Here is an 18,631-nt window from a genome sequence, read left to right as displayed (position 1 = left end):
AGAACACATGCGTTTCCCAGGAACGAAAACAAATGCAGAGCAATTCCCTTTTCTTCCTTCCCTGTTTACCCCTTTTCCCTGAAGAAACAGCCCACCAAAGCCATAGCAAGTTTGCAATGGCTGAGTTGCCCCTGAGAGGACTGCAGTTAGAGGGGTTCCCTTTGCTTCTTGCTGAGCTGCAGGTGATCTGCCAGGACGCATTCACCGTCTGTAAGTCCTCTATTTCACATGAGAAGTATCTCCCCTCTGTCGTGGGAAGAAGGTGGACGTGCAGTTTGGTCCCCAGTGGGAGCACTGATGTTGTTGAGCGTGGACAGGGAACACCCATACACTGTAAGGCATCAGGAGAAGGAAATATTAATTAATGACAAAGCAAAGCTGTAATTTTGAACATTTGTGTGCATTGGAGCTGGTCCCTGTTCCGGGCCGGGCGACTTGCCAGGCACATTCCCAGTCGCCCAGCAGGAAAAATTCAGCAGGGACTGGGGTGGGACAAGTCCTGCAGCAAGTGGATGCCAAACCCCAACCACAGGGGTTTGGGGGGGTCACCCTCTGCCTGCCCCCCTCCACAACCCATGTCTGGAGGTGAGGATCGAGGCAGGGAAGGAGAAGGCCGTGGAGGCAGGGCCAGGTGAGCTCGCGGAGGGCTTTGGGACCGTTTGGCAAGGGTGACAGGCACTGTGCTGCCGAGGGATGCAGCTCAACAGCAGGGCACCCACGGGCCGCACCGCCCCGGTCATGCTGGTGGCTTCGTTGAAGCCGTGCTTTTTAATTTCTGACAGGTCTTCAGCGAGCCTGCCGAAGACCTCAGAGCGAGCGCTCTGAGGGACGCCATCTGCTCCAGAAAGCGCTCCTGTGAACAAAACGTCTCGATAGCTGAGTTTACTGAAAACGAAGCTGCTTTCACAGCCCATCTGCCGCCTTGTTTCCCTTCCAGCTTGGGCTGGCGGCAGAGCTGAGGTGACTCGGGCGGTTCCTGGTAGCCGCCGGGCTCCCCTTCGTGGCGGAGCCGCCGGGCCGGCCGCTGCCGCCTGGTGCCGGCCCCACGGGGCAGTTGCAGCCTCGGCCGGTGCACGCTGAGGGTTATGCAAGGCCAGGCACCTCCTGCCTGTGTTAGCCAGCCCAGTGCACTTCTGTGTCGCGAGGGGGGCCCTCGCTGGGCTCGCTGCTGGTGCCTTCAGCCCCGTGCTTACCCCTGAGGGTGCTGGGGCTCCCCGCCGGAGGGCTGCGGGTCCCCTGCCGCGCCTCATGGCGGGGCCCCGCCTTCCCGGGGCGGGGACGGCAGCAGCCCGGCCCCCTCCTTCCCTCCCTGCCTCTTTCCCTGCCTCCCTCCCTGCCTGCCTCCTTCCCAGCCTCCCTCCCGCCCTCGGCCGGGCACGGAGCCGCCGCCGCCCTCTCCTCAGGTAGGAGCCGCGGCCGGTGGCAGCGCTGAGGGGACGGGGGGTGCCGGGTGTCTGCCCCTCTGCCCACCGCGGCCACCGGCGCTCGGCCGGCGCCGAGGTCCCCGCTGGACGGGGTGGCAGCTCGTGAAATCGACGAGAAAGTGGCAGGGCTGCTTCCCATCGCGACGCTGTCGCGACAGAGAGCCGCTGCAGGGCTGCTGCCGCCCGCCTCGTGGCGTGGTGCGGGCGGCCGCCACCTGCTCCCCCTGCTCTCCAAAATGCTCCGTGGCCTGGAGTCGGGGCGTGCAGGCACGCTGCTGCAGCTTATCACCATCATCATCATCATCACCATCACCATCATCATGCCGCTTGCGAGGTGGCTGCGCCTGCCCTTCCTCACATCCATGTCTGCAGGCAAAAGCAGCTGGAGGAAGGGCCCCCGGGTTTGCCTGGCAGGTGACGCGGGGGTGCTCCGTCAGCGAGCCCTGAGGGGCTCAGGCAGGAGCTTCATCGGTCGGGGGGTGCCGTGGGGCAACGGCAGGAAAAGCAGAGCCACGGGCTGAGCGTTGAGACGGGAGGATGGGAGTGGAGGTGGGAGAGGAGCCTGACACTGAGAGAAATCCCCAGCACATCCAGTGCCAAAGCCTCTGCAGTTGTGCGCCCTGTCCCGTGCCTTGGCGGTGTTTTTGTGGTGCTGGTATGGGGCTGTGTGTCGGGGGGATGCCCAAAGCACGTCTGTTTCGGTCTGTGGCACCACAGGGCCTTTTGGTTGCCGGAGGCTTTCCTTCTCTGCAAGCTTCAAAGAACAGAAGACCAGCGGGTGCGTGCAATTCCCAGACACCTCCCGAACGTGTTTATCTGGGGAAATACGGGCCTGCGGAGAAGACTGAGGTGACAGCAGCAAGGCAGAACGGAGCTGTGGAGGGGAAGGTTGGCTTGGCATCAGCCCCACAGAGCAACTAACTTTCAAAGAAATGATTTCTACTTTTCCCAGGGGGAAATTAGGGTTATTTTCCCACCGCTCTTGGCGTTTATTTTGGCTCAGCTGCAAGGGAGGCTGCCGACTGGATTCCTCCTCCTTCCCCCTGATGCTGGTGGAGATGCTGGTCTTAGCACGCAAGGGGGTCTCCCCGCCTGGAGACAGGAACGTGGGACATGAGCGGGTTAACCCGAAGGCAGCGGCTGCGACTGGGCTCCGTTGGCCACCAGCACGGAGCTAGGCGGGGTTGGCACGGCCAGCCTTCGGAAGGAGGTGAGGTGAGGTGTAATGATTTCCGTGCCCAGATAACGCAGCGGGGAGCCAGTGAGCCGTGTCCAGGTGCAGAGCGCTGAGTTCAAACCGTCCTCTGCGCATGCGGGAGTGGCTGAACTTCTTCAGGCATGTGTGGGACATGACAATGGAGGGCATTAGAAGGTGTCTGGTCCAACCACTGCCTGCGAGCCCTCCCTGGGTGGGTGCAGCAGAGGGTATGTGCCCCCGCCTCGACATGGAGCCTGTCTGGAGGGCTTGGATGGCAGCGATGTCCTTCCCCGGTCGTGGAGTGCAGCCCCCATCTCTGCGTGCTGCCTCCCTGCCCTGCGGGACAAGCCCTGTGCCACCTCCCTCTCCTGCGACAGACAGTGCTGGAGTAGCTCACGAAGGCTGTGATGCTGTGGCAGGGAGGCATGCTGGCACGTGAGGAGCTGTGGTAACCTGTTAATGAAGACAAGTGTTCTTTCTGGTGTTCGCTTTTATTGCGTACACGAACCCTTTGTACCTTCCCGAGGGGGAAGAATAACAAGACCTGCTGTCTCCCACCTGAAAGCATGGTGTTACCTTGCTGTAGTCCAACCGCCGCAGTAGAAAGCGGGAGAGCTGTGTTAGCAGCAATCACCTCACAGGATAAATGAGGGCTGTGGTGGGAGCTAACATCCGCCTGCCTGCTCCCCTGCGGCCAGGACGGGATCGAGGAGCTCAGCTGCAGCTTCGGGACACCAGCATTTCGGAGCTGTGCTGCCAGGCTGTGGCAGGGACGCTGCCAGCTGCCTCAGGATGCCGCTGCATATTTATGGGCTGCAGGAGAAAAAGGCAAGGGCACTGCTCGCAGAACAGCTGCGGCTGCTGCAGCAGGGGCCGGGGGGAAACCGCCCTGCCAAGAGCTTTGCGCGTCCTTGACGGAGGGTGAGGAGCAGAGACAAGGTGGGTGGGGGAATCCAGCCCACCCGCACAGCCAATTCCTTCTGGTCTGCTGCACCCTGACCAGGGTCTGTGTGCGTGCTGGGGCTGCCTGCCTTTTATATTCACGTACGTAGTGCTTGCGTGGCTCTGTGCTCTCTGTACGCAGTTCTTCCTGCTCCTGGGCTGGGGGGAACCTCATTCAATAGCTTGCCTGTCATTTACGTGGTTTGTCGTTTAGCTTGAGGCTGATGGTTTTGTGCAAGGCTCGGGGTGCAGCGAGCCCCCCGGTGCAGTTCTGTGCCCCCACCAGGCAACGCGCAAGGTGCAGGGAAGCCGGCGCAGCTGATGTGCTGCTGCTGCTCTAGGGAAATAAAAGCAGGCGCTGGAGCAGGAAGCCTCGCGTCGTTCACTTTCGGTTTGCGTCCCTCGGCAGTGCCGGTGCCTGGAGGAACACTGGCAGAGGACGCCGGAGCGTGAGGAGGTATTGGGCTGGGTGTCGGAGGGGGGTATGTGCAGCACAGCAGCACCACGGCGTTCCCGGAGTGCATGTGCTGCAGGAACAGCCCCGTCGTCTCGGATCCTCATCCAGTGGGACCTTGCCTGCAGGATGAGTGCTTCCTCCCAGGAAGTGTGCACGGCATCTGTCTGCCCCGCGCAGCACCAACTCATCAGGACTTGGTCCTGATTCTTGTGTCTCCTCCTGGCAGCGCTCTGGTGCCGGTGCTTGGGCTTGGCTCCGCTTCTGGTGCTGCCAAACGCTTTGGCTGTGGCCAGGATGGGAGCTGGCCGTGTGCTTTGTGGCAGTGGGGAGAGAGCACGTGCACCCGTCTCCCTCCACACCACAGGCCATGCCCAGACAGCATGTGTGGAATGGGTAATGACCCCGGGAAGGAGCAGGCAGCTAGGGCTGTGTGTCTGCTGGACTGACCTTGTGCGAGCTGCCAAAGGAAAACACCTGGAACACCACCCCGGTTCCATAGGCGTGCCTGAAAGTCTCCCCGCCACACTCCAGGCTTAACCTAAGGAGGTTGATGTCAGGGTGCTTCGGCACCTGTGGTGCCTTCAGCTGGGTGCTCTTGCTGCTTTCAACATGGAGGGGCAAGGCAGCTGGGTGCCTCTGCCCTCTTCCCTTTGTTTTTACTTTGCACTTTGTTTCTAGCAGGTATGGACGGGAAGAAATGCAGCGTGTGGATGTTTTTGCCTCTTGTGTTTACCCTGTTTACATCGGCTGGATTATGGATAGTGTAAGTTATCTCCCGCTGGTTATTTGAGATAACACGTTAGCCCAGGGCAGTCTGAAGTGCTGCTGTGGTGTGGGCTGCGTTTCGGTAGGGAGTCTCTTGGGGTTGCTTTGTCCACGAGTTACTGGGGGGCTGGAAAGACACGTGGCAGGGACAGCGGCCAGTCCGTGGAGGAGCACATGTGTTTCCTTGAGGTTTTGTGCTCCCCGAGCCAAGTTCATGACCTTGCCTTCCTCTTGGCACGTGCTGCTGGGAGCTGCCTGAAAAACAAGAGGCACAGACGGAGACGTTCCCCTTCCTCGCCTTTTCAGTAAATGACTCAGCAGAGCTCTGGGAGGAGTGCTCGGGCCCTGCTTTGGGGCACAGAGTCCAAATGCGCAGCGTGCGGCCCCGTACGGACAGCCCGTCGGCAGGGCTGATGCCTTGCTGTCTCGCTAGCCCTTCTTAACAAAAGGCACGAGGCGTGCGTTCCCCTGAGCTGGGCTCTCCCCAGGCATGCAGGCAGACAAATGCAGCGTGAATCTGAGAGCAGTGTGTGGTCAGCAGTGGTGCCCTGCCCGAGGGGTGCTGCATCGTGGGTGATGGCTTCGGCCACACGGTGGTGGATGTTGTTTTTCAGCAGCAGGGGCAGCTTAAGCTGCTTGTCTGACCCCTATTGCTGGTAAGACGGCTTTTGTGCGGGGAGCAGGGTGAACTAGATGAATCCAAGGCTTCAGATTAAAAACAAAAACGTTTCCCTGGGTGGTTATTTCTAATCCAGCTCAGTTCAGTGACCCTGATTCTCTACCCAGCCATGCAAAACAGGTGTAGCACAAAGACAGGCACATAGCTGGGCTGGGAAAAGAGTAGAGAGCAAAACTGCCTGCTTAAGCAGAGAGAAGGGCTTGCCTCTGGCAGCTCCTGATTTTGCCTGACCTAGTGCTAGTGTGCTCTGAGGCACTCACTGGGTAGTTGGAGTGATATTGGGAATAGAAGCCAGAATGAGGTTTTCATCTTCTTTGTTTTTTGACAGGTACTTTATAGCAGTGGAAGATAACAAAATTATTGCACTAAATGTACCAGAGAGGTAAGAGGTGGCTGTGGGCTTTACTTTCAATTAGTTGTTTCTACATGATAATTAAATGATAAAAGCTAAATGGGAAAGAAAATCTTGAATGAATCTTGGTTCCTGTGCACTTATGTCTTGTAGGAAGCCTGGTTCCAAAAGACCACCTTATATAAGGTGAGTGCGTGATTTCCTTCCAAGTACCACTCTGATTAACAGTTGTTATTTGTCTGTCTTTGCACCCCGGAGTTACAACAATATGCTTTGTGTTTTCAAAGTATTGCAGGTGACGCTCCTCCTGCAAGCTGCGTGTTTAGCCAAGTCATGAACATGGCAGCATTTCTAGGTAGGAACCACAAGGAGAATGTTTCTTTCTCGCTCAAAATTGGTTGTAAGAAGTCATCGGAACATAAGTAGTGTCCGAGATGTATTGTTCTTGGATAGGCTGATGTCAAATCCTTTGAGCTGTGATTGCTACTGGTTAAGCCAGGATTGTTTTGTCTTCAGCTGCAGAAAGACAATATGAGGCTGGATGCATCTGAGATTTATTGGTTTCTGATTTATCGGTTTCTGATTTATCCTCACATTTTTAATTACCTCAGCCTTGAATCAATTGTGACTGTTTTTCACTGTGTGTTGGGTTTCGGTTATTTGCTGCACACGTGAGATAATGGCATGGGGATACTGGGAAGTGCAGAAACTGACCGTGCAAAATAGTGCCTGTGCCAGAGTCTCCCCACCCCACCTCTTCCCAAATTCCATTACCGAAACAATCCAAGTTGACAGGCTTTTTCCAGCAGCAGATGTAAGAGTGAAACATCACCAATAGAAGGCATACCTGAAATGTACAAACACTGGCAAAAGGTACCTGCATTAGGGTCTTAAAACTGTTTATTGCCTACACTTTTACTTACTTTGAAGAAATGATCCTAACTTAAATGGGCCAATAAGTCATTGTTAACCTGGAATTGCTATTCTTTAGTAGCACTTGCATTTATCTTTTCCCTACACGGGACACTTCTTGGTGCTGCCAGTTTTGCTTTTTCCACCACTGCTTCCTGTAAAAGGCGTAATGTTTCCTTCTGGGAACCTGAGGAACTGGGCTGAGGAGAGCTTTGGGATGAATCCAGTCTCGTGCATGTAGAAGATACCTTAACAACCTCAATCTGATGTAATGAAAATGAGGCTTGTATCAAACAGAAGGCATGCAGCATTTTGGAGCCCAGCTGTGTCGTGCGCTTCCATTGCACAGCTGCAAGAAGAAATGAAAGCAGGCGGTCTTCTAGACTGCAAACCTGTTGTCACGGCATCTCTGCTTTCTGGACGTAGCCAGGCTGGCTGCAGCAGGTTGGGTTCCTCTGTGCTGGGTGCTTCTGATAGCTGCCGCTAGCTTGTGCCTCTGTTGGCTTGGGTTGTGTCCAAGCCTTTGCTGCTAGAAGCATTGGCTTTACTGGAAAACCAGAGTGACATGGTTTTGCAGGTAGAACAGGAAGGTGACTTTCTAATTCCCTTTTGTCATTCCTGTCAGTGTTTTAGGAAAAGCTCGTGCAGTTTCAGGGGGAGCGATATCCGTTTTGTAAGGGACTTGTCCTGTAGATGTAATGGAAAAAGCTCCTGCAGGTGAGCCCAAGTAGTCAGAGGGTGTCTGTCCCTGGCAATCAGCTGAGGATGAAAGCCAGAAAACTTAACTTCTGTGGGCAGCAAAGCTCTCCTGCGTTCAGGGATTCAGAGCCAATTGTGAGACACTAAATTCCAACATCTTGTGCAGCTGGGATAAAGGTGGCTATTTTTCACTTACAGCACGCTTATTTTCCTAAACCATGATTTTGGTTTATACTGTGTTTTTGTAGGTAGTAGAGGTGTAATCTGCAAACACAGACGATTTACAGCAACATGACCTGCATACTGCCTGTTTGATCGTAGCAGTTAGGGGTTTGGCAGCAACCAGCAAATTTCCCTTCCCAACTACCTTGCTTTGCAGCGGTCTACTTTGAATCCCGGATGAAGGCAGGTTGCCTGGCTTTCCGTGTGCAGTGTTCCCTGGGGAGGGCAGGAATACACAACGTGAATATCTCCTGGGGTTATATCATATCCACTGATGTATCATGTATCCTGTATATCATGTGTCCTGACATATCACAGTGCTTTGGTCAACTGTGAGTTTTGCAGAGAGCTCAGTGAGCTGCCTCTGGGTGTGAGGAGGCTGAAGGCTCTGCGAGCCCCGGTGAGGTAGCTGCTGCAGCACGTTACACAAATGACCCACCTTGCCTTCTCTTTGTGTTTCTCAGCACTTGTTGTCGCTGTCCTGCGCTTCATTCAGCTGAAGCCGAAGGTGCTGAACCCATGGCTGAACGTCAGCGGGCTGGTGGCGTTGTGCTTGGCCTCGTTTGGGATGACCTTACTTGGCAACTTTCAGGTATGGGTCTGTGTCGTGAGCTCCTGCAGGCTGAGAGGATTTGCCTGGGTCCTTGAAGTACACATGCCTGGCTGCACCCCAACCCTCCTTGTACCCGCTCTGCCACCTCTGCCTGCCCCTAAAGGGGCTCCAGCGATGTGTGCAGATGAAGGGACATGATTTTTCATGTATTTCACGCGTGCTTGACCTGCTGAGAGCCAGTGCGGGGAGCCTCCTGAATCTCCTGAGCCCTGGGGTTTGGTGCAGATGGTCGTGGGTAATTGGACTGAGCTCGAAGTTTGCAGCTGCATCTGTGCTAGCAGATGTACAGCTGCCCATACAGAGCTAGCAGGCAGCTTAATGTCCTTCACCCAAAACTACGTTGGTTAAATCATCTCCTGCTTGTCCTCAGACTGGCCACGAGAGGGATGTGGCAGAGAAACGCTGCCTCTCTCCCTGGTGTGATGGGGGCCTGGCTGAGCTCCCTGTAATTCTCCACCCATTCCGCAGCACAATCGTTACAAACCACCAAGCTGTCAGCTCCACAGCCTGCACGGCGGGGTTGCGCACCCACCGTCATCACCAGGCTGTGTCTGTCAGGGCTGCACTGACAATCAGGGCGGTGGAGCCAGTGGGTCGCGTGGGCGTCCCTGTCCTGCTGCTGTCCTGATGCCCTGCCTCTTACTGGGACGCAAGTAGAGGGCCCCGGCTGCCGGGAGCTGGGAATGGTCAGGGTTGCACAGATTCTCAACTGTCTTTGTAGGGAGGGAGATGGCTTTCCTGCTAATACAGGAAAAAATGCTTGTTCTGTGAGGGGTGAGTAGCTGTTTGGGTTGTGGAGCAATTGCTGGAACGTTGTGTCATCCACAGTTTTCTCTTTTTTGTCTTTGTTTTTTTGTTTTTGAATGAGGTGTGAGCTCACTTGGTTATTCTGGACCTCTTGCTAACTCCATGTCCCAAACACTTGTAGGTTTGCTTTTTCACGAGAGATTCCCAGACAGGAACTGCGAGGCCTTTGTAAGAAGCACATCTAGGTGCGAGAAGGATGTCTTTATTATGGGACTAGGCACAAGGAAGCAGTTTCAACATCTTGTTCCTTTTTTCTCCCCCTCAGAGCAAATGCTCCTTCTTGAAAAGTGGATATTTTGAGTCAGCCATGATTATAAATTTTTGGACCAATAATCCACTTCTTGTTAGCTGTATTCTTTCTTAGATCTTGTGCCAAGCCATGAAAGCATATGGTAATGAGACTTTAGTCTGTGTTTTTTCCTGCCTGACTGCAGAGCTGAATGTGGCGTTAAATCACATTGCTAGAAAATTACAGATGGGATGTTTTAGAGGGACAGGAAGGCTACAGGTCCCATGCAGTGCAGGCTGCCTTGGGAAAAACAGCTCTATCCTATTTTTGCATCTACCATCATTTGTACCTGCCCTTTCTGGAGGAAAAAAAAACAAACAGGGTAGGGAGGAGAGGGAGGAATCAGCGGAGGCAGGGTGACTGGTTATATATTTTGTAGATTGTGGATTGTTTGATGGGAATTGGTTAAATCACAGAACAGGAATCAAGGCTGCAGAGAGGAATTACGGGCTGATGGTTTCTTTTCTGGAAGAGCCTCAGAGGGAAGAGGGAAAATGTTGGGCCTAAGCCTTATCCACAGTGGGCTTTCTGAATGTGTTTGCATCCTGGAGGCATCTCTTTGCAGACTTGCTCATGGAGCATGGCTGACCCTTTCTCTTGCAGCATTGCACAGTTGCTAAGCCCCGTGAGAGATGGCAGCTGAGGGATGGAAAAGCACGTGCACTCCAGAGGGGCTGGGCTCCTGTTGCTTCTAGTCCTAACGCTCAAGGGTGGATGGGAGAGGGAGTGCCCAGGCAGCCTCTTGGTGGGAGAAACTGTCCCAAACACAAGTACATCTCTGCTGCTAGCTCAACAGAGGTGACAGGGCTCTGGCTGCCCCCTGGACCAGGCAGCACTGCCCTGTGCAGCTGGCATGGGGGGCTGCAGTTCCCTGCAGCTGCAGGGAGCTGAACAAGAGCCCAGCGTGTTGTCTTTTCCTGCCCTGGCCGTCACGTCAGGTCAGGGAAGTACGTGGTCCTGAGCTTTGCGTAGGTGGGTCTTGGCAGGGGGCTGCAGAGAACTGTGTTTTCCACTGTGCCTGGTTTGGGGCAGAAGATCTGCTCGATTGTGACAGCTGTGAACTCATCTCGGTTATCTCACACCGTACACCTCTGCCAGAAGTGATACAGCATGGCTGTCTGACACCCCAGCGCTCTCCTCTGTCCCACCCCGGCAGCAACCCAAGGTAGCTAGCAGATGATTCCTGTTTGGTCCAGGCAATCCCTGTTCTGTTCCCTCCTAGCTTTCAAACGATGAGGAGATCCACAACGTGGGTACATCGCTGACCTTTGGCTTTGGGACTCTGGCGTGCTGGATCCAGTCTGCCCTCACCCTCAAGATCAACCTGAAGAACGAGGGACGGAAAGTGGGGATCCCACGAGTTGTCCTGTCAGCGAGCATCACCCTCTGCGTGGTGCTCTGTATCCTTTGGGCCTGCTCTGTGGCAAGCCGGGTATCATGGTGTCTGATTGTCCTTGCAGCCGGGAGTGCTGGTTCTTCTCACATCCACCCTAGGAGCTCAGAGCATCTGGGAACACTGCTGAGATAGTTTTCGAGGCATGAATCTACGATCTGTTCGTTTTGCCACCTGTTTTACAGGGATGCACTGCTTCTCTGATGGGCTGGGTCGACTGTCATTTTATTATCTTCCTGTTGGCTTTCTCCCGCCCTGGCTGATATCTCTGCTCCCACAGGCTTTCCCAGGATGTTTTCCTTGACTTTCCTCTTCCAGATTTCATCCTGATGGCTCAGGGCATCCACATGCACGCTGCCAGGATCCAGTGGGGCCTGGTGATGTGCTTCCTGTGCTACTTCGGCACGTTCGCGGTGGAGTTCAGGCACTACAGATTTGAGATCATTTGCTCCGAGTACCAGGAAAACTTTCTGAGCTTTTCTGAAAGCTTGTCGGAAGCCTCCGAGTACCAGACAGATCAGGTGTAGCCCGTCCTCTGGCAGGGGGGAGGGAGGCAGGCGTGGTCCCATGGTTCGACATGACCTCATTTACACTTGTTTTGATGAGTTTGTTTTCCACGTGCAATCATGATCGTGTTGCCAAAGGGCTCTGAGAGTGGCTGTCTCATTAGGAGCCACACAAAAGCAGCTGCCTGCTGGAAGAGGGTTCTTTCTGAACCGCGGTGCCAGAGAGCACGAGGTGTTGGATTAGTGCTACCCGGGACTTTGTCAGCAACTCTGTCGCACTCTTGATGCTGAAGATGTTCAATGGCCAGTCCTCACAATGCCCTTCTGAGGTAGGCATGGCTCCTGGAAAAGAGATGAAGGAAACAAACCCCTCTGGGCGCAGAGTCTTCAGACATCACTGGTTCCTGAGTCACTGGGCTGCACCTCTCATGTCTTACTGCCTTGTTTTCTTGGCTGCTGAGCTGACCGGCGTAACCTGGTAGCGTAAGAACAGTGGCCGTTTCTTCTGGACTGGGAATCCGACCCAAAGGGACCGGCATTTATGGCGAGCGGGTGGGCCTTTCTTCCATCCTGGGAAGCAGCCGAAGGCACAGCGGGGTTGGGGAGACGCCGCGCTGCCACCAGGCATGGCAGCAGGGAGGACTGCGGTGCCCCGGCCCGAGGAGGGGGCACTCGGGAGCGCGATGCTAGGTGTGGTGTTGCGGACACCACAGTGGGGACTGATGGAAACGAGGTGCTGAAGTAAGATGGGAATGGCTGTATGCTCTAAAGATGACCCGGAAGAGGCTGCTCTTTTAAGTGTTTATTGTATCCACTACATATCGTGTAATATATTTTAAAAGCTTTTTTTTTTTTGGTTGTTCGCAGAGGGGGAAAAACCTTGTGTTGAAGACTGAGCTTGCCTGCAGTGAAAAGAGAATCATTGCAGGTGGATTTCATGGGGCAGAGGGTGGCTGGTTGTTTTTTTTTTTGTTTTTTTTTTTGGTCCTTAGGCGCTTAGAAGTCAAACTTCAGACACACTTCAGCCCTGCATGGGATCCAAACCTCTCCATGTGGCCAGTTCTCCTGAGAGGACTTGCAAAGTACTTGCAAGAGGCAGTGCTGCCCTGGAGGCTGGGGGCAGGTGCTGAGGATGGCAGGTGCTGGATGGAAGCTGCACAACCACGCGAGCTTCTCCCTCCTCGGGGACATGGAGTTAACTGGACCTTTTCTCAGAGCTGAGTCACCAAAAGCAGGAGTAGCTTGGCTGTGCCCTCCAGGTGGAGCTTGAATTCAAAGGCTGGTGGAGATATAACAAGAATCTTCCCACAGCCAAGATGGTCTGCAGGCAAAGAGAAAGCAGGAGCCCAAAGCCTGCATCTGAAAACCCCTGAGCCTGGGAAGGCTGCTGGATTGGCCAGGCAGGGGATGGAGGGGAGACAATGTCCATTTTCCTCAGGCTCTCCTGTCTGAGCTGACACGGGGCATCTCAGCGCCCCTGCGGGAAAAACAGAAATGAAAATGGTGGCAAGAGGCGTCTGAAGGGGAACTCTTACCGTACCATGGCATTTCTGACAGAAACAGAAAGGGCACGAGGGCCTACAGTGCTCTGCAAAGGTCAGGGGCCAATCCGGCAAGGAGAAATGGTCAAGGAAAGCTTTTGTCTAAACCAGCATAAAGGGAGAGGCCAGCCAGCCCCCTCCTTGATCTTCCTTGGGCCAAAAGCCGCATTCAGGCAGGGAGGTGCTGAGGCTGCGTGTCGTCCCCTGACACACTGGATGCAGAGGGAGCACAGAGCAGTGCTTTAAGTGTGTTTTACTGTAAATAGTCCACTGTAGGGTTTTTTTCCTAAATCAATTACTACTTTCAGTTTATCATTTTATATTTTGTAATAATTTTATCAAAGAAAACATGAGATGATGTTTGTGATTTGTTTTTCCTTTTCCTATATGCAATCCAAACTGAACTTCAGGTTTTTGGTGATAACTCTGTACACTTCTTACAGTATTGCTAAAAGCACATTTCAGTACAACTGACAACCGATATACAGTGAAACATGAACACTAAATAAAGTGCTTTTATGGAGAAAGTGAGTTTTATTTTTGTCCCCTATCCCATGCATAGCTTTATGAGGGCAAAGGCAACACAGAAGGTGTTTACACCGTCACGATGCAAATTAACACTATACAAAGCCAGGGACCCTTCAGCCATGCAGGCACACTGATTGTAACAGTGCTAATTAGCAGGCTCTTTCTTAAGAGGAAGATCCCGCAGCCCAGAGCGGCAGTCGGACCAGCTGCCTCACAGCTGCCACCAAGAGTTTCGGAAGGGCAGCGCTGGGATGAGGTGGTTTCCTCCCCCAGTGCTTTTCTCTTGCTCCTTCTCCACGCCGCCGCAGCCTCAGCAGGGACAGCTGTGGATGCGCAGCAGGGCTCGGGAAGGCGGCACGCGCGTGTTGCTAGTCTGCCCAGGCCATTTTGTTGCCAGAGCCATGAGGGCAATCTCCAGCGCGGCCGCATGGACACGAGTAAGCACCCGGTGATACCCGTGCAGCAGGTGCCAGCAGCAAGGTGTCAGACTGCCTCTGCACGGTTTAACCTTGCTGCGGCTCTCGCCAAGTCCCTGCTGAAATCACAAGGTGGGCAGGGAGGTAATGCTGCTTCCTCTGCAGGACAGGCTTGTCTGCCACCACAAAACAGACCAGGGACGGCGAAAGCAGAAAAAAACCCAAAGTGTTAAAAAAAAACACAAACAAACTAAAACAATTGCCTTTAGGTGCTGGGCTCACTGATGATAGCAAGGCTAAATACTGGAATAGCAAACACAATGAAAGCAAGGATGTGTTTTTATTGGCTACGTGAGGAAAGGCTCCATGACCACTGCTATAAATTAGCACAATTTAGGTAGGGTGGGTGAAAAGATCTGGGGTTTGATTCTCTTTAAATACAGCAGGATATGGCCCTCAACAGCAGTTGTTTGCCAAGGTCTGCTCGCAGCTGACCCATGCTATGAGAGTGGTGCTACTGCTGAGGAGGAGCTCACCAGTTAGCATTAAGGGAGATGCTTCGGACATGCAGCCAAGCGGATGTCTGGGCTCAGCTGGTGGGATCCTGTAGCCCAGCACCACCCGGCAGCAGCGTGAGGTGGGTCTAGAATTTAGTTTTTAAGGAATGTTAATGTTTACTATTCACTCTGCTTTGTTCTCTAGGCTGGCTGTTTTAGCAGCACCCAGACACGAGGCATGCTGTTTTGTGCCTAGGACCTGCTGTGGGTGTAGCCAAGATTTAAGTCACTCCTGGTCTAAAGAGCTTGCCTGCACCAAGGGCTGGCTTTCTCTGTGGCAGCCGAAACGTCCTGCACAAGGAACCCCACACCGTACTTTCCATCCATACCTGCACTAGTCGTGGGTCCAACACATGATGTGGGTTTGATAGTAAATTCTGATTAAGGACAGTATCACCTAAAGTTACACGAGGACAATTCAGCTGGAGCACAGCCTTTTCTGCGCGCGCTGCTTTCCCTAAGTGGAGGAAGGCAGGAAAAGTTCAGTGAAAGATGAGATGAGGCTGTAATAGGATTTCTCATCGTCCGTCAGTCCTGCGTTGCCAGGTCTGATCACCACAGCCACGTGAGCGTCTGCTTCCTCGGCTGCGTTCGCTTCTGAAAGAGAGTGGGAGCGTGGAGATGTGCTCAGTGCCTTCTCCACATGAGGGCCTTTAAGGCACGAAGATCCCCTAAGAAAGCACTCTTGAAGGCTGAGACTGACAGAGCAGCGTTTGCATGTGGCACTGCAGGGCTCTGGAGACCGAGCAGCTCCTGGCTGACCTCCTGTGGGCGACCACAGCTGTGGTGTAACGTGAGGGGATGGAGCCAGGATCTACATTTTCCTGCTGCTGAGCGCAACGTGAGGGGCAGGCAGCACCCAGCACTGGGCACGCCACGTGGCAGCAGAGCAGACGCTGTCTGTTCCCAGGGGAAGCCAAGCAGGGCCAAGAAAACTACTGACCCCGTTTGTAAATGGGGCGCGCCAACAGCTTCAGCACATGCTCCGCTTTAACAGCCTCTCCTTGCTTCCTGGGGCAAGGGCAGGTTTTCTACCTGACCTATTTTCTCTCGCTGCACGGTGCCGCACCCAGCTATCCTGCCGCGGTTTGAGAGCCTGAATGTTTAAGGATGGAGCACAGCAGTGGCCAGCCAGATGCCCCAGAAGCGCGGGGGTCTGCAGCGTTTCTGGGGTACTCTTGACAAGTTGGCTATGCATGTCCAGCCAGCGCCTCCCTCCCCTGAGAGCCAGAGGGGCTGGCAGGCCACCTACCTCGAGGGACGTCGGTCAGGAAGAGGATGTTGTTCGTGGCGCATCCTATACTCGCGGCGATCCTCCTGTAGCTCTCGCTTTCTACCTTGGGGCCTATTTTGGTATCAAAGTGGCCATCGAAGAGCTGAAAGACAAGAGGAAAACAAAGGCAGTCGCTGGACGCCGTGCGAAGAGCAGAGCTAAACCTCGCTGCTGAGCAGTGATTCCTTTCCTTCCTGCTGCAGTGACGGCAGGTTCAGCCTCACAGCTCAGCCTGTTTTTTTTCCTGCAGGACTTGCCACAGCAGGGACTGTCCCAGGCAGAGGGGATTTGTACGGCACAGGGTTCAGATTTTTTCCATCTGGAACTTGGCTGACAAAGCGTTACAGCAAGAGCAGTCCTGGGAGGGGACTGCTCTGCAGGCAGAGAAGCTGCAGGGAAGACGATAAGGTTATCTACCTCTAGGATATCACCTTCTGTAGAGTATCCGAACAGAAGCTTCTGGGCTTCAACGCTGCCTGAGGAGTAGATGTAGACCTTCATGCCGGCTTCCCTCCACTTGCGGATGGCTGGCACCACGTCCTCGAAGACCCTGAAGCAGAACGGGGCGGGAGGTGAGGACAAAGCCAGGGGCACCTGGGGACACACCTTGAGCCAGGCACTGTTTCCAAAGGGACTTCGTTTTAAAGGGCTCTGAGTTGGATGTGGCAGACAGGTGGAGAGAGATGCCGGAGGAGGAGCGATCCTCCAGGAACCTAGCTTGAATCCAAGCCCAAACAGCAGCACTGCACAGCTCTGCGTGGCCTCCTGAGCCAAGGCCCAAGGCGCTGTCCTGAAAAGGAGATCCGAGCGCCCTAAAGCCTGAGGAGTCGGGACTCCCAACAGATGCACAAGGAGGTGTGGGATGGAGAGCTGGGCAGGCTTGTGGCAACCAGCTGGCCCCTTCCTCTCCAATTTCTCAACCATATGGTCACTGCCTTGCTATGTTATCTACTAAAGAAATAAAATAAAAAACCCAGCTTGTTCACTTTTTTTATGGCTAATTATTAGGTGTGTCTGGCATCAGATGAAAATATTTTGAGGCTGCTGTACAGCACCTGCAAACCTCTCTCCTTGGATGCTGCCAGGCAGCAAAACTAAACCCACAGATTTTGGGCCACTTTGAGATAATTCTCCCTGTTTATAAAACAAACCCCAGGGTGGCTGTCCGTCTTGACTCGCTTTTCTGTTTTGTGTTGCTTTCCCTGGTGGATGTTTACATTTTTGGTTGAGCTATTCTTCCTCATTCTCGCTTTGAGAAAACACTTAATGAACATAAGGGTTTATTTTGCTTCCTTAGGAATTTGAAATGCATAGTTTTAACCAAGCATCTCTCGGCATAAACAAGATTGGCCTTTACTCCAGTGGTCCCTACTTCTGCACCCTTGTGTTGTGGCTGAACCGTAAAGAAGAGCCCGAAGGCAGTAAGACGTGGAAAGGCAGAAAATGCCCAGGTAAGAGACAAAGCAGAAAGGAAACAGCTGGAAGGACCTCACCCACAGGCAGCCGAGGTTGCTACTCCTGCCATCCCGGCTCCTTCTGGGCTCGTTCCAAAACATAATTGCAACTCAGGGCTCAGATTAAGCCCAACAGGGTTGTGTTTCACTGCCTGACCGGGTTTGGAAACGAAATGCCTGCAGCCGGTTCCACGACAGCAGTGGCCTGGCTCGAAGCAAAAGCACTTGCCACAAGGCCCTAATCCCACTTAGGTCCATACCCGGGGCACTCTGCAGGACCTCGGCACAGCAACGCTGCTCACAGGCACCCGTGAGCCTGCAAAGCTTTCGCTCTGGGGTTACTCACTCTCCTTTCACGTGCCCCGTGGTGTAGGCTGCCCGCCACATGTGTCCCTGCAGCTGTTTGAGCGCCGTGGTCTTTCTGTCCAGAGCCATCTGCCAGAGCACGTTGTCCACCACAGCCTGGATCACCCGCTCCAGCTCCTCGTCCCCGCTGCCGCTCTCCAAGGGGATGGGCACGGCTCCGTCCAGCCCGGCGTCCTCCTGGGCCTGCAGGGAGGCAAAGAGCGGGGACGGGCTCGTCTGGGGGGACCCGAGGCCTCGCGCCGCGTGCGCCGAGAGCACGGCGAGGCGTGAGGCGGGACGGCGGCCCCACCTGCTTCCTCAGGAGGCCGACGTCCCGCTGGCACTCCTCCTCCTCCCAGTGGGCGCGCAGGTAGTCCCTGACGTTGTCTCTGACGTAGGGGAACAAGGTCTCCTGCAGGCACACGACAAGCGGCGCCCTCAGCCCCCCGCGGGGCTGCCCCCAGGGCCGGGCAAAAACCAGCCGAGCCTCCGAAAATAAGCCCGAACAGCCACAGAGCCCCCACGCTCCAGCCCGCGATGTCCTCCCGGACAGCTTCGAGCCTCCAGAACCGCCCAGTTCACCGGAATCCACCCAAATCGCTGCTGACCGCCAGGATCGCTGAAAACCTCCAAAGCCACGCAGATCGCCCCAGCCCCTCCAGGCTGCTGAAACCCACCACAACCCCTAAAACACCCCAAATCACCATAAAGCGCTCACGTCGCTAAAAACCCCCCAAATCACCCAAACCCATCCAAATTGCTAAAATCCTCCAAAATGACTTAAAACCCCCCAAACCCCCCCAACCCACTAAAACCCACCAAAATCACTTAACCCCCCCCCCAACCCCACCAAAACCTGGCAAAACGCTCAAAACCACAACTTCAACCCCCCCCCAAACCACCAAAAATCCCCCACACCACCAAAAATCCCCCAAATCACCCCCCAAACTGCTGAAACCCACCAAAACCACTTAAAACACCCCAAGCCCCCCACATCACCCACACCTCCCCAAATCACTAAAACCCACCAAAATCACTTAAAACCCCCCAAACCCACCCAAACCCACCCACATCACTAAAACCCACCAAAATCACCTAAAACCCCCAACCCCCCCTAAATCGCTAAAACCCACCCAAACCACTCAAAACCCCCAAAACCCCCCAAACCCACCCACATCGCTAAAACCCACCCAAACCACTCAAAACCCCCAACCCCCCCCCACATTGCAAAAACCCACCCAAATCACCTAAAACCCTCA

At 54.4% G+C, this 18,631-nt stretch overlaps 2 protein-coding genes across 5 annotated transcripts; one reads left to right on the top strand and one right to left on the bottom strand.

Moving 5' to 3' along the window:
* The first annotated feature begins 1,162 nt into the window (after positions 1-1,162).
* Positions 1,163-13,326, top strand: TMEM150C (transmembrane protein 150C). Of its 4 annotated transcripts, none has more exons than XM_035324139.1 (8): positions 1,163-1,403; positions 4,703-4,784; positions 5,794-5,847; positions 5,971-6,003; positions 6,105-6,172; positions 8,115-8,242; positions 10,582-10,814; positions 10,912-11,064. In XM_035324139.1, exons 2-8 carry the CDS (start codon positions 4,705-4,707, stop codon positions 11,054-11,056), a joined length of 741 nt encoding a protein of 246 aa, XP_035180030.1. In that variant the 5' UTR covers positions 1,163-1,403; positions 4,703-4,704; the 3' UTR covers positions 11,057-11,064. The 4 variants fall into 4 exon arrangements, with proteins under 4 accessions (XP_035180030.1, XP_035180026.1, XP_035180027.1 ...); XM_035324135.1 differs by lacking the exon at positions 10,912-11,064 and adding an exon at positions 11,071-13,326 and having other exon boundaries at positions 1,336-1,403; positions 10,582-10,759; XM_035324136.1 differs by lacking the exon at positions 10,912-11,064 and adding an exon at positions 11,071-13,326 and having other exon boundaries at positions 1,346-1,403; positions 4,700-4,784; positions 10,582-10,759.
* Positions 13,327-14,757: 1,431 nt separating this feature from the next.
* Positions 14,758-18,549, bottom strand: ENOPH1 (enolase-phosphatase 1). The gene is made up of 6 exons (XM_035324374.1): positions 18,544-18,549; positions 17,683-17,784; positions 17,374-17,576; positions 15,991-16,123; positions 15,553-15,676; positions 14,758-14,897 (listed from the first exon to the last, which is right to left on the bottom strand). Exons 1-6 carry the CDS (start codon positions 18,547-18,549, stop codon positions 14,758-14,760), a joined length of 708 nt encoding a protein of 235 aa, XP_035180265.1.
* Between the last annotated feature and the right edge of the window lie 82 nt (positions 18,550-18,631).

The sequence above is a fragment of the Oxyura jamaicensis genome, chromosome 4, assembly GCF_011077185.1.
Source record: "Oxyura jamaicensis isolate SHBP4307 breed ruddy duck chromosome 4, BPBGC_Ojam_1.0, whole genome shotgun sequence".
Classification (NCBI taxonomy): Eukaryota; Metazoa; Chordata; class Aves; order Anseriformes; family Anatidae; genus Oxyura; species Oxyura jamaicensis.
Note: the sequence above shows the minus strand (reverse complement) of the source record. Positions and strands in the feature narration are given on the sequence as shown.

Excerpts from the sequence above, each read along its gene's own strand:
- ENOPH1 (XM_035324374.1), bottom strand. Across the intron at positions 17,577-17,682 it reads TCGGCCTCCTGAGGAAGCAG|GCCCAGGAGGACGCCGGGCT; the intron begins GTGGGGCCGCCG and ends GCCTCCCTGCAG. Across the intron at positions 16,124-17,373 it reads ACGGGGCACGTGAAAGGAGA|GGTCTTCGAGGACGTGGTGC; the intron begins GTGAGTAACCCC and ends GTTCTGCTTCAG.
- TMEM150C (XM_035324135.1), top strand. The coding sequence starts at position 4,705 with ATGGACGGGAAGAAATGCAGCGTGTGGATGTTTTTGCCTCTTGTGTTT. Across the intron at positions 5,848-5,970 it reads GCACTAAATGTACCAGAGAG|GAAGCCTGGTTCCAAAAGAC; the intron begins GTAAGAGGTGGC and ends TATGTCTTGTAG. Across the intron at positions 6,004-6,104 it reads AAAAGACCACCTTATATAAG|TATTGCAGGTGACGCTCCTC; the intron begins GTGAGTGCGTGA and ends GTGTTTTCAAAG.